Genomic DNA, 14,392 nt, shown 5'->3' on the forward strand with positions numbered 1-14,392 from the left:
TTAATAAGTGCTTTTTACATTCTAAATATCTAGAAACCACTGGTAAATAAATAGCATTAACATACATTAGAAAATACATCTAATCTAAAATAAATGTACTTTATTTTTAAAAGCTTCAAACATTAACATGTAGAATAACTGAAGGTACCAAAAAGGTACATGAAATATACCTAAGGGATTATGTTTCTACTATAAACAAACTATCTAAAATAATATTTTGTTGTTGACAGGACATCTATCCCAGGTTTAGCACCAAAATTTTAAGTCAGAAAAATGCCTGTCTAATACTGTTATTAACTGCCATATTAGTTAGTAGAAACATTAACAACTTAATTTTGTGTGTGTGTGGTTGACTCTATGTATTTTAATTTTTGTTTATATTCGACTATAGTTGATTTACAATGTTGTGTTTCAGGTGCACAGCAAAGTGATCCAGTTATACATATACATATATCTATTCTTTCTGAAATTTTTTTTCCCATTTAGGTTATTACAGAATATTGAGCAGAGTTCCCAGTGCTCAACAGCGCTCAGCAGTAGGTCCTTGTTGGTATCTATTGTAAATATAATAGTGTGTATATGTCAATCCCCAAACTCCCAATTTATCCCTCCCCCCAATAACTTTATTTTTTTTAAATTAAAATTTAGAACAGTACTAGTAGAAAAAAAATGTTAATTGCTCTTAAGTCATATACATTTGTTTCAAGATATGGTGGCAATATCAGCCACATAAATCGTTTTCATAATGAAAGCTCATGCCTATGATATTTTAATTTAAAAAATAATCATCTAGTGAAAGTAAAGTTTAGAAGGTTACATGATTCCCTAGGCTAAGCTAGTCTACACTATAAAACATAAAAGTGAAGAAAAAATCCATTATCAATTATTAAAGTTTTAAAGTTACCTTGCTTCCATACAAATTATACCCCCCCATATTTGTTTCAGGAATTAAATATTAAGTAATAAAGTACAGAACAGAAGTTTGTGTTTGAACGTCTTATGCAAAAAAACAAAATAGTGTATACAGTGTCATGTTAATATTTAATGATAAAATATAAATAGTATGAAATGTACTTCTAAAATGACAAAACTTAATGAGTTACCACAGAGAATGCTAATCAAGTCAAAAAGGTGTTAATATGTCAATAAAGGATGAAGAAGAAAACTCCAGGCTGCTAGTTTATTACTCAATTATATAATGCTTCCTTCCTATTAGATCTCCCCATTTGTCAACCAAGTTGATGATATATTTAGTGTTCTAGGCAATTTATGATTATAATACGTCTGCTGCAAATTCCATACTAAATGCAGATTTCCCAAAGGAAAATGCAGCGATCTATAAAAGTATAGATCTATAAAAGTATATAGTATTTTTTTAAGTGACTCTTAAAAATAAGGACCAAAATCCAATCCATCATTTGTATTTACCATCTGACTCTGAAGTAGCTCGGATGATCAAATAACTGCTAGGTAAGGGCTGAGTTATGGATCCAACTGCTTCACCTTTTGGACCCTTAAAAGCAGAATAAACAAAATAAATGGTGTACAGTATTATGAGATCTCAACTTTATATTATTCATAATTATCTGTAATAATCTAAGTGAGGCATGGATTATAATTTTTAAAAACAAACAAGCTTTAATTTCATGCTTCTTAAGAAAGCAAATGTTAAGTTCCGAGGAAAGCTTTCCTCTTCCACAAAATTTACCTCCTTACCAGAAAACTGAACTTATAGTTAACATTAAGCATTATCTCTGCATATTGTTCACATATTAAAGAGAAACCTAAAATTTCCCATATGAGACCAAATTTTAATTTAACAGATAATTTCCATACTACAGAAACTATTAGATGAGAAATACTAAATTTCTGGAAACCTAAAGAAACAGCTGGAAACTTATAAGAAAAAGAGAAATGAATTTTTACTAGGTCCAGGGAAAAATAATTTTTTAAGTTGTCAGATCAAAGAATAAAATGGATTTTAAGAAGCATAAACATTAGGAAGTAAAGATGGACATTTAAAGTGAAAAAAGTAGAAACAAATCAATACGATTTTAACAAATCCTATAATATCCCTTGGGTATTTTCAAATGGCTTTATAATTTATGGTCTAGTTCCTAGAACCAGTATAGAGTAGGACCTTGAGTCAGACTGCCTGGGTTTCAATCTTGATTCCATACTAGAAAAATTACTTAAGTAACCTCTTTAGGCCTCAATCTCTTTATCTGGGTAATGGGGGATATTTGTATCCTCCTTACAGGAAATTTGTATCCTCCTTATCTCGTACCTTACAGGCACGAGAATTAAAAAAAGATTCCATATAACATGCTGAAAAGAGTCCCTGACACAAAGTAAAAATTTATAAACATTACTCTTTCCTAAGCATAGACATTGACTTTTAAGCTGCTTAAACAATGTCCTAAGTAGGTTTTGCTTGTGAAGAATATTCTGATGTTCATATAATTGTACAAATTTCCCTCCCACCAATATCTGGAATGAAATAACTTGACATTATAAGTACCTTTTAATGATTTTAAAATTCATTATAATTCTTACAATGCCTAAAAATAGTAGTAAAGAATAAATAATATACATATAAAGGATTTTGAAAGTAATTTTTTTTCACTTCAGAATGACATGATACAGAAATACCAGAGGTTTCATGGGTTAAATTCTTTCCCCTGTGGGAAGTATATAATCTCAGAATAAAACTAACTCTGTAATCCTAAATTTATTCCTGCTATGATTCCACACTACTGAAATAAAGGTTAAAAGTCCAGGTCTTTTCCTAGGTGTCTGTATATTGCCTAATTAAGCAATACCCAACAAATTAAAAAGCTGAAGCTACATTGAGTTCTAATCTCAATTAGGTTGTTTACCTAAAGGAGGAGTCCCAAAACCTTTATTCAAGTGTAATTGACTTTAGAAACTAAAACAATGATTGCTTTGTAAAAACTTAAGCTAGACTCATTTATTCAGTTATCATGTACTGCCTGTCTACTGTTCGTAGAATTCCTTAGTATAATAGTTTATCAAATAGAGCATTTCTATTTTCTTGATTGATTGTTTTTAAAACAAGGAGTGACCACGGTAATGCTTTTTAGTTATAAAAGCATTAGAGCTCCATCTTCAAAGAAAGCTGCCTCTCAAAAATATGTAGGACTGCTTCTGCTTATAGGCTTCCTATCACATATTTACATCAATACAGGAAAGACCACCAAAATAAATGGCAGCTTCTGTTCTAGGGAGTCTGACAATTTGATAAAGAGAAGAACACTCACAGTAAACAGGATACAATATTACAAAGCAAAGCTGGTAATTGCAAAGTAAAAGAACAGTACAAACAACCCCTACAGACAAGAGATAATAAGGTACAATATAAATTTGGGAAGCATTTTCTGGAGAAATTTTTATGTTAGATCTTAAAGGTAAACTAAGCATTTTGGTGCACATTTCATCGTGGGTAGAAACAGAAAAAGGAATAATGTGATTGAAGACAAAAACAAATTTATAAGTTCTGGCAGAGGACAGCAATCATTAATCATTCATTGATTTATCTCAGTTCTACTTATAGATTGTCATCTTTACCTCTCACCTATATAACTAACAAGTGCTTACTTACCTTCACTGCCCAAATGGACTGCTCCAAAGGATGGAAAAGTTTAAAACAAAAGCCATCCTTTTTTGATGGACGCTCAATGATCTCACAGGCATTCAGAAGAACTGTTCCTACCCATTGACCATTTTTTTGGGTTTTATAGATCAGTAGCACACCAGGTTTCAACACACACCACAATTTGGTCCAGCTCTTTAGAGTACCACGAATCTACAAAAATATAAGTTTATTTAAGAAATAAACCTTTGTTTCTCTGCTCCACAAGATACTAACCAAATAGAGGCAAATAGGGTATTTTAATCTAAAATTTCCATAAAGTGTACACTTTAAATTCACTAGGTGTATGTTTGTTAAGCTACTAAATAGCAAGCACTGGAAATAAATGTGAAAACAGCATGACTCCTGCTTCTGAGGAACTTAAATTCTAGTGGGAGGCTGCATCAACAATTTCAAAACAATGTACCAAGTAGAATGGCTTTCCTAACCTTCCTGGCCAGGTCAGGGGCCATTAAAATATACTTTCCTAGTATAGGATATGGAGCTTAAAGACTTAGTAAGTAGAGCCAATATAAGTCAGAAGGTGTTTTCAGAATAATATCGAAGAAGACCCCCGTATTACTTGAACTATCAAGGAAACTATCACTAGACTTCTATTTTAGTAAGAAAACTTCCATGACAGATCCCATAAGGATTTTAGGTTGGAGGTTGTACCTATCCTTGGGGAAGGTGAAAAGCTTTCAGTGCTGGGGTGATTTTTAGGTGAAAGCCAGGTACTAAAACTTCCTGGGAGTCAGGGTCTTACAAGACCATTCTCAAAGTTAGCATTAGGCTAAAATATTCCTACCAAATATCCTACAGATAAGAATGATAAAGAGGATAGAGTGACTAAGGTGACAGGAAATAAAAATAAGTGGAAATAACCAGAGGCTAAAAGAATAAGGAATAGAAATAGCAATATGTATGTTGTTCTGCAAATTAATGCTTTTCAAATGGTAACTTTTACACTAACTTTGTCTCATATCTTCTCCAAAATGCAAATATACCAAGTCTACAATAATACTAAATGATAATTTGAACAGCAAACAAAATATTTCTTTACAGGACATCAATGAGACAAGCGGTCCCCAACCTTTCTGGCACCAGGGACCGGTTTCGTGGAAGACAATTTTTCCACAAAGAGGGGGGATAGTTCACGCAGTAACACAAGCGATGGGGAGCGGCAGATGAAGCTTCGCTCGCTCGTCCGCTGCTCACCTCCTGCTGTGCGGCCCAGTTCCTAACAGGCCGCGGACCAGTATTGGTCTGTGGTCCAGGGGTTGGGGACCGCTGGATTAGACTATATCATGTCACACAAATCAAAACGCCTTTTTAAAAGAACTGCTATCCATATTTGATGTTATTTGATGTCAAGAGAGACAACATTAAGGTTTCTTCTCTCCATTAAGACTGGAACATAGATCCTCTGGGATACAATTAATAGTTTCTTCATCAGTGAAAAACAATCAACCTAGGAGATGTTTTTGTCTTGCAGGCTTTTAGGTGCACTCTGGGCTTTCCTATTCCAGTTGGTAAATATCCAGCATTTGAATTCAAGAGTCAATACAAACTGACCTTCAACCAATCAGCCATAACAATAACAGAGGGATCTGTGATTGTACTGAGTAACTCCTTTGTGGCTCTTTTCTTTTCTTCTCGGTAATTTTTCTTTTGCACCTATTTTACAGAAATAATAGAAAAATTAAAAATTCATTAGAAATAGGCAATTTCTCTCCTATTTTTTAGCTCCATAGTATGTAAAAAAATTTACACTCTAAAATAAAATTCTAAACCTCTTTTAGAATTCTAGCATCTTAGGACAGACCCTTTTTTTTTTTTAAGAGCTGGTAGAAATTTTTAGAAAAGCAAGGTTAGAATCTAGTTTTTCTGATCACTAGTCCAATTCTCTGTATATTTTTAAAGAATTTTACGTTTTTAAAATTACACAGTACATGAATACAAACTCATGGTAAAAATTTCAAACAACACAAAGCTAAAAGCCGTTTTTATTATACCCTCTCCTATTCCAATTCCCAGAATTGATCACTGTTAACCTTCAGGAAAACACTATCCTTTCAGGCCTCTTCTATGTACACAACCTACAGAAATATACTTTTGTGTTTGTTTTTGTTTTTTTGAACACATAAAAAAGGTTCTCCTATTCAATATTTTTTGGAGCATTTCAATTCTCTTTCCATTCCATGTCTACCTCATTCTTTTAACTGCTACATAGGATTCCTAGTATGAATAAAATAGTAAGAGGTAACATTTACGGGACACACTCTGCGTACCAGTCACTGTTGTAAGCACTTTACATGTATTACCTCATTTAATACTCACAATAACCTTGGGAAGTAGGACTATCATTATCCTTATTTTACAAATGAGAAAACTGAGGCACAGAGAGTAAATTACCCAGGGTCACATAGTTAGTAATTCATGGAGGCAGAATTCAAATAGAGGCAGCCTGGCTCTAAAACACATGCTTTTAAGCACCATGCTATACTACTTCTATAATTTTTCTTAACATATTCTCTTACTGATGGAAATCTACTCTGTTGTCAGTTTTTCATATCACAAACAATGCTGTAGTTATTTAGGACTGGCAATTTTTCTCTCTTTTCTGACACTAATATATAACATATAAATAACTAAGAAACTACAACATTGAAACTAATTCATTCAAATTATCAAAGTTTTACCCTTCATAAGTCACTCCTGAGATAATCTGGGAAAGTAGCAGTGAAGCAATCTTATTATTTATTGCTTTGTTGTTGTTCACGAAGGGGAGAAGATAACCTATCGGTGACTTTTTATAAACTAAAACACAAAATTTTCCTAGTTGCATTTAATGGTGAAGAGACTACATACACACAAGAAATTTTAATAATTATACAGTCAAAAAGAGTTCACTTTGGTCTTTGTTAATATGCATATCTGAATTAACAGATTTCATACAGAACTGTAAATGCAGATACGTATAGGATCAGATATGGAAAAAAAGAGGGGCAAAACAGACTATATGGGAATCAAGAATCCATTGGAAAGCATGTGTTCCTTAAACTCCAGGATCTGTGGCCATTCTGGAAGGCAGGCCCAGTATAACCTATTTCTTAGGAGAAGCTGGAAATCTGGACTTGTAATTGTTGGCTCAAATTTTTAAAACACTGTGTAGGTCAAACAAAATATATATTACCTGTGGGCCAAATTCAGCCCATGATTTAGCAGTTAGTAAACTCAAATTTCAAAGGGCAGCAGAGCTTCCCGTTATGTTCTATAACGCAGTGGCGTGCTTGACTCAAGTACAGCTGTGCAGAGATATCCAGTCCTCAGCACCCGCACCCCAGCTGAGGGCCAGAGTAGCACTGGGACAGTCATCAAAGAGTCTTTTCAGTTGACTCCAGCATGCCATACAAACATTAATATTTTTTTTCTTCCTTTAGGATTACAAATACTTATTTCTTTACCTTATTTCATAACTGTGGAAACTAACCTTGAGAGATTCTTTTTTTGTAAGCTTGCTTGAAGCTGAACTATCCTTCTCCGAGCCATTATAAAGTTTAGATTCAGACTGAAATCACATGGAAATGAAGAAAAGAGAAATAATAATTAAAATCGCCACTTATTCTACACACACATATGGCACATAAAAACTAATGTTAAAACTATGTTTGTGACATTCTTCCACTCATTGCTGTGATTTAGGCAAATGTCAATTTTCAAATACTGATTTTCCCTTTACAGTATTTGGGTTTGAAAACTAATCCACATTAAAGCCACAAAAATAAAAACTTATCAATAAATTAATTTACAATGTGAGGTTAAATAAGATCATTTATAAATCTCTGCCTTCTATTTTTCAGGGTATTTCTGAAAAACACAATTATTTACTTATTCTTAGGACAAATGTATCCAAAGCAGTGTAATTTTTTAAGTTGAAATATTCTAAAAAACAAAAAACTTCTAGCAAGTTGCTGTACACATTGCCCTGTTGCTACTCCTTCTCCAAAGGGGATAAATACAAACATCTTCAGAAACAAGTAATGAAACACCCTAAGTTGTACAGTGTTTAAAAATCAATATTCCTAGCACCTACTTCTTCCTAACTATCCAGTGCCCCTAAATTATTACTAATGTCTTAAACTTGTTTCCAGACTTTGTTTATACTTGATATTTCAATTTGATCCTCATAAGAACCTTGAAAAATAGGCGTAACAAGTGGTTTTATCTCCATTTTACAAATCATGAAAGGGAGGCTCAGGGATGTTGATTTTCTAAACAATCAATCAACAGCAGGGATCAGAACCCGGGTCTCCTAATCCAGTACTCTTTCAAGGAGACTACTTTCTTCCACCAGAGCAGAAGAATATAGAACCAAAAGCTGCTTCCATAAATCCTGGAACAATTCAATTAAACATATTCCTTCACTGTTCTATGATTTTCATTTTTACCTATTGTTAGACATGGGAGAAGGTACTTAAAGTTTGTAGCATTACTCCCAGTGCCAGGAAAGTATATGGGGCTTGATCCAAATGGTAGCTTTCAAGTGTTTAATGGCCAGATCTACATAATATCACTAGATGTGATCAAGGATGAAAAACTTTGGGTACAAACTCCCTCACTCAATTTTAAGATCCATGAGGACAGGGACCATGTTTATTCATCAATTATAGCCAGCTATCACCTGTGGAAAAGGAAGGGCTCAATAAATACCTTTGGAATTAATAAAATGAAAATGAAACTAGCATTTGCAGCTCATGTCTCCTAAAAATGCCTCCGCTACTTAGTACAAAATACGAATTATTATGTTGATGGTAATAACTGGCTGAACTGGAAAGGAACTGCAAACTACACTCAATGTAGAAGGTGGGGATTAATCTAATTAAATTTTTGTTGAAGTTACTCCTTTGAGAACTGGACTTGAAACATCATATTGCTTACTCCCATGATGATAGGATATATTGTGATACTAAAACCATTCCACAAAAGTTCTCAAGCCAAACAGGTCTCTGTCCTCTCCTTGCCGCTGGAAACTCAAAGATGACATGGCTACTGTCAGAGGAATATAATGGTTTCTATTTCCCACAGCTTAATAGGAAAATGTGTATTATAATGTACTTTTTAGATACTATTAAGTGAAGAATACTAATAATATTAGCTTAAAAGTTAATGAAAATGAATGACTGTTTAACTCTTTACCAAGTACTATGTAAGTACTTTATATGTTCTGCTTCATTTAATCCTCAAAGCAACCTATGAGATAGTTGTAGTTCCTCCTTTTGCTAATAAAGAAACTAAGACTAACAGATTAAATAACTTCCTAAAGTCACAGAGTCATAAGTAGACGATCTGGGATTTGTACTCTGGTGTGCCTAATTCTCAGTTTCATGCTCTTAGCCATCTCATCACATTTATTTCTCACCTTTTAAAACTGTTCATATAGAATCTTAGACTCAAATTTAAGACTTATCTTTATGAACAACAGGAAATCTGACAAGATCTGGCTTGGAGATTCCTAAACGATTCTAGTATATAAGGGACTAGCAGGCCAGATGGCTGTCACATGAGCTTGGTAAATTACAGCACACATACTTCAAGGAATCCCTGCCATACTGTGTAGCTAGTTCTGAAAAAAAAACAAAAAGGATCCAGTGACCAAGTTCTATAGTCTTTTCAATGAAATACTACCAAAGTTTTCTGAATCAACAAGTTACCTTTTAAATACCAAGAATCATAAACTGTTTTTTTGTTGGAAATATTTTACTAAACTAAGTTTCCTCCTTTTATAAACTTACTGACCACTATTTTAATGATGATACCTTATGGGCTGTGCAACTATGGGAAGTTATTCAATCTCTTCCAGTCTTAGTTGCTCATTTATAAAATAAGGATATTCCTACCAAGTCATAGGGTTGCTTTGAGGGGTAAATGAGGTAGTGTGCATGATGTGTTTAACACAGTACTTGGTATACTGCGTTTCAGGTTTGTGACTATCCTCTAGATTGCAAGTGTTGACAAAAACATGACCTTTAGATAAATGGAACATTAACATATGAGAATACTTTCGACTTGCTTTGAAAACTATAAAATACTGCAGATATAAGGAATAATAACAATAATGATAAGTTACTATGACTCTATCAGATATTTTGATTTGGAAAGTTTTTTTTTTTTTTAATGTCCAAGGAAATATATTTTTTACAGCAAGAGGTAGATGATTTAGCAAACCTACAGCTAAGCAGACTGACGCCTGGAGAATCAAGTCAAGATCTCGGCTCAGAAACCCGTTATCCTTGTAATAGCATTCCTTTTATCCCACTAGAAATATTATTCATGCTGGCAATTCCTTTCATTGAGATGGACAGTTAAAAATTTATTTAAAAATGCTAAAAGGAAGATGGGATGATCTGATTAACTGATTTCTCCAATTCACTCATTTACAGGATGCCTGAGAAACAGGAACTGCCTTTATTTTTAAAATGGTGGGGGTTGGGGGGAAGAAGAATACCGTAAATTCAGTGACCAAAATGACAGTACTGATACTTTCTGCATCAAATTCATAAAAGTATAAGGTTAAAATTATTTAATGGTCTCAGTTATGCAGATCGATCATAGAAGGAATAACAAGATTTTGCTTCCCAAAGTTACTCAGGTAAGAACAAAATCTTCAGAATTCCATGAGAATAAGGTTTGATGATAAATGTATAAATTTTAGGATTGTTCTGAAAAACAAAAGAGTGGAATATATGTTAAAATATATAAGGACAAACTAGTGACTATGTATCTCTTAAGCTAACAGAATAAACCAAGATTAAATCTAAGGTAAGACAGAATCAATAAGATTCAGCTCTTGGAAAATAACAGAATGAGTACAATTTTACTTACACCAAATAGTTACCACGTCAAGAAGCCTATTCATTCACTGTAGTTCTTTATTCAAAGTAAGAAAAACGAATTCTCAAACACCTGTTATTAATCAAGTACTTCATGAGGCACTTACAGCATCACAATCTGAGAGTTAGATCTTACCTCTTTTGTACAGATAAGAAAATTGAAGCCACTTTGAATTCTAGCTCTACCATTTTGACCCTTGAGAGTTACTTAACTTCTCTAAGCTTCGGTTTGTTCACTAATAAAATGGGGCCAATAATACCTGTCTTCTAGTATCCTTAAGAGAGCTAAAAAGACACTTAGCAAGCTCTTAGTACAAAGTAGCTATTAATGTCATTATAATTAGCATCTAAGAAGTCACAGGTATTATATGACAGTCAAGATTCAAACTCACTTTTTTGACCCTAAAGCAGTGAATGCTTGCTGTGCAGAACTTTCTGAATAACAGAAATATTCTATATCTGAGTAGTCCAATATGGCAGCCACTAGCTATATGTGGCTACTGAGCTATTGAGATGTGGCTAGTGTAAATGAGGAACCAAATTTCTAATTTTATTTAATTTTAATTAATTTTAATTTAAGGTTCATACACAACTAGGTGCTATTGTACTCAAGGTGCAGCCTGTGTTTCCTTTTATTTATTAATGCACACTGCTTCATTAAGGTACGTAAACTTGCTTTTCAGGCTACCTGCCCTCCCTTCCCCTCCTGCCCCTCCCTCACCCTCCCATTTAGAGACTACATGTAGATGGCTGTGGTAGGTAGATCTGGAGTTTAGGGTTCTGAGTAGGAATACCACTATTCCATACATTCACCAATTCTGGTATTAACTGCTTGAAAATAGGTTTTTAAAATTCCATAAATTTCGTTGTATTTCTAACCATGGCAGAACCAAGATAAATCATCTCCTCATTATGCATCTCATATAAAATGATAAAGGTATTTCTCATGCATATGTTATATACATACAAAGTCCTACTAAATTTTCACCTTATGTACTTATATACATATAAGTACAGGATGGGCCTTTATGTAATGAATACTTGAAAAGTTAAGTGTGAATAAAATCTGTGTAAAGCATATCACGGAATATGATAAAAAATATATCATGGAATTCTCTCAATCACTCACAAGAACAGGAACAAAATATGTAGGGTTTTACAAGCCAAGCCTACTGCTGAGAATAGCAGATAATTTACTAGCTTAAGAAATAGATTTTCGGACTTCCCTGGTGGCACAGTCGTTAAGAATCTGCCTGCCAGTACAGGGGACATGGGTTCGAGCCCTGGTCTGGGAAGATCCCACATGCCGCAGAGCAACTAAGCCTGTGTGCCACAACTACTGAGCCTGCGCTCTAGAGCCCGCGAGCCACAACTACTGAGCCCACGAGCCACGACTACTGAAGCCCACGTGCCTAGATCCTGTGCTCTGCAACAAGAGAAGCCACCACAAGGAGAAGCCCACGCACCGCAACGAAGAGCAGCCCCCGCTCACCGCAACTAGAGAAAGCCTGCGTGCAGCAACAAAGACCCAATGCAGCCATAAATAAATAAATAATTTTTTTAAAAAAAAGATATAGATTTTCTTACAGTCATTGAAGTTTGATTCCACAAACATAAAAGCTTCTCCTGCTACTAAACCTGACCAGAAATAACAGTCAAAAGTCAAATCCATTGACGAATTATAGAAAATCTAGTGAATTACAAACCCATAGGAAAGTCAATGCATCATACAATACTTTTCAAATTTGAATAGTACTCTTAAAGAAAAAATTCTCAACAGACTTAAGAATATGTACAAGTATCTCATTTGAAAATTACTAATTTAGGGAACTATGTCTTATTCTAAGAAAGTGCCTTTCAATTGCACACTATTATAGCAAGAGATGTTTGGCCTTTAACTGGTAAAATGTACGTGTTTTGATTGTCATTTGAATGAGCCCAAAACACTTAGAAATTAAAAAACAAAACAAAACAAAAAAACCCAATGAACCCTGACTATCTCTATTCTCTACATGGAACCCTCAGACTTCAGTCTGAGATATACTGCTATAGCAGACATACCAGAACAATATCACTCAGGAGAGAACCCTGGTTACCAATAGGCTATATTTCCAAGTAACCAACAGAACCTAAATCAGCCCCAGGGGACCTTTCCTTTTTTCATATATACTACCTGGTTTAGATATACCAACATAAAAACATCCCACAAAAATCTGATAGGATTTCAGTGTTAGTTCACTCATCTTAAATATTAGAAAAATGTTGTGATCATATATTTGAGGACAACAATATGCTTACCTTGCTCTTTGACATAGAAAGGGAAGATTCATCTTTGTTTTGAGAAATGTCTTCCTTTCCTCTTTCAAACCCTTTAAAAACATAGTCATTATTTCAGTATTACCACATTTGAACACATATAGGCATTAAAAAGCAAATGCACATAAGTTATTCAATTTCAAATATACACTATACAATATTTGATATACATCAGTGCAAGAAGCCTAGACTCAACATACAGTTTTAAACTATTATAGTTTAAAGACTACTAAGGGATCATGTCACTAATAGTAATTCTTTAGAATAAATCAAGACTTACAGAGGCACTGGTGTCTTTCCCTGAACCCATCAACATAAGCTAAATATCTCTTTTCTCTGCTCACTCACTTGGCATGAACTCAGGACTCATGGAATTTTTATTTCAGTTAGCTGTTTTCTAACAAAGAACCAACCCAACATACTTTTCACACCTCTTGCCAAACTGGAAAACAACTCCAGAATGGGTGATAAAAGAATACTAGGGAAATAAATCTGAATTGAGGGACAGACTTTAAAAAAAATCTAATAATGTGTTTATTGTGAGAATTAAATGAGCATGCATAGAAAGCAATTAGCATAGTAGTTGCAGACAGTATGTATTCAATTAACATTGACCCTTAATAATATCATTGTCACTGACTATTGTTATATAAATTCTAAAAGGATAAATCTAAAACATGAGTGCATTGGGATATATGCACACATCTTTCCTACCGTGTAACACATTAATATAGCACTATCAAAAGCAATTAACAAGTTAATGTTGTAAGGGTACAATTAGAGAAACGTTAATGCTGAGATTTGTGTGGCAGGCATAAGAGGGGCAGTACTCATTTTAATGAAGTTCTTTCTACTTTTGAGGACAAGTGATATTAACTCTTCCCTACAACTATGTGTTCTGAGTCCACTAAAAGCCTATATAAAATATAATCATTCATAAAGCAGCATTTATAAAGTTATCAGTATCAGTGCCTGAAGCATTTAAAAATCATTTCTAGGATATCAATGAGACCATTTATTCTGTATTTGATTTATATTAGCTAAAACAAATCCATTCCATTTTCTTAATTCAGAGATTTTGCTGATTTTTTTTTTTTTTTTGTAATATGAAGAAGGAATCTTTTTCTTTTTTTTTTTTCCATCTCTGGTAAGCAGAAAGATCAGGCATCCTAAAACCAAGGAGGGAAAAAAAGAAACCTGTTTCATAAATCTAACATGGAATTTTAAAGGAAAACTTACCAGGATTTGAAACTTTAGCATAAAGCAAACCAAACTTACATAATTCAGTTTAAAAATTCTAAAATATTTATTCAGAGTAATAAACATTTTGTAATAAGTAATTCTTAATTCTAATGAATTAACACAAATTATTTCAATGATCTTGTAAATAGATGTACAAGAGAACAAAGATTTTCTAAAAGTATATACTATGAATGGAAAAAAGATGATGTTTTTCTTTATTCTCCTAAGAACTGAATTTTACTTAAATTTCTCTAGTTTGGTTTTGGTTTCAGCTCAATCTAGGTCAATC

At 33.6% G+C, this 14,392-nt stretch overlaps 1 protein-coding gene across 9 annotated transcripts in view; it reads right to left on the reverse strand.

The window, feature by feature from the left end:
• OSBPL8 (oxysterol binding protein like 8) overlaps positions 1–14,392 on the reverse strand; it is a 195,713-nt gene that overhangs the window by 50,077 nt on the left and 131,244 nt on the right. For all 9 annotated transcript variants that reach the window (XM_022559910.3, XM_022559907.3, XM_022559908.3 and 6 more), the window contains 5 exons: positions 12,844–12,914; positions 7,146–7,223; positions 5,228–5,329; positions 3,623–3,826; positions 1,429–1,513 (listed from right to left, as the gene is read on the reverse strand). In XM_022559910.3, coding sequence (XP_022415618.1) covers positions 1,429–1,513; positions 3,623–3,826; positions 5,228–5,329; positions 7,146–7,223; positions 12,844–12,914 — 540 coding nt within the window. The remainder of the gene's footprint in view (positions 1–1,428; positions 1,514–3,622; positions 3,827–5,227; positions 5,330–7,145; positions 7,224–12,843; positions 12,915–14,392) is intronic.

Source organism: Delphinapterus leucas, chromosome 11 (genome assembly GCF_059928025.1).
Source record: "Delphinapterus leucas isolate spDelLeu-1000000601 "Yukka" chromosome 11, BTC_Dleu_Yukka2, whole genome shotgun sequence".
Classification (NCBI taxonomy): Eukaryota; Metazoa; Chordata; class Mammalia; order Artiodactyla; family Monodontidae; genus Delphinapterus; species Delphinapterus leucas.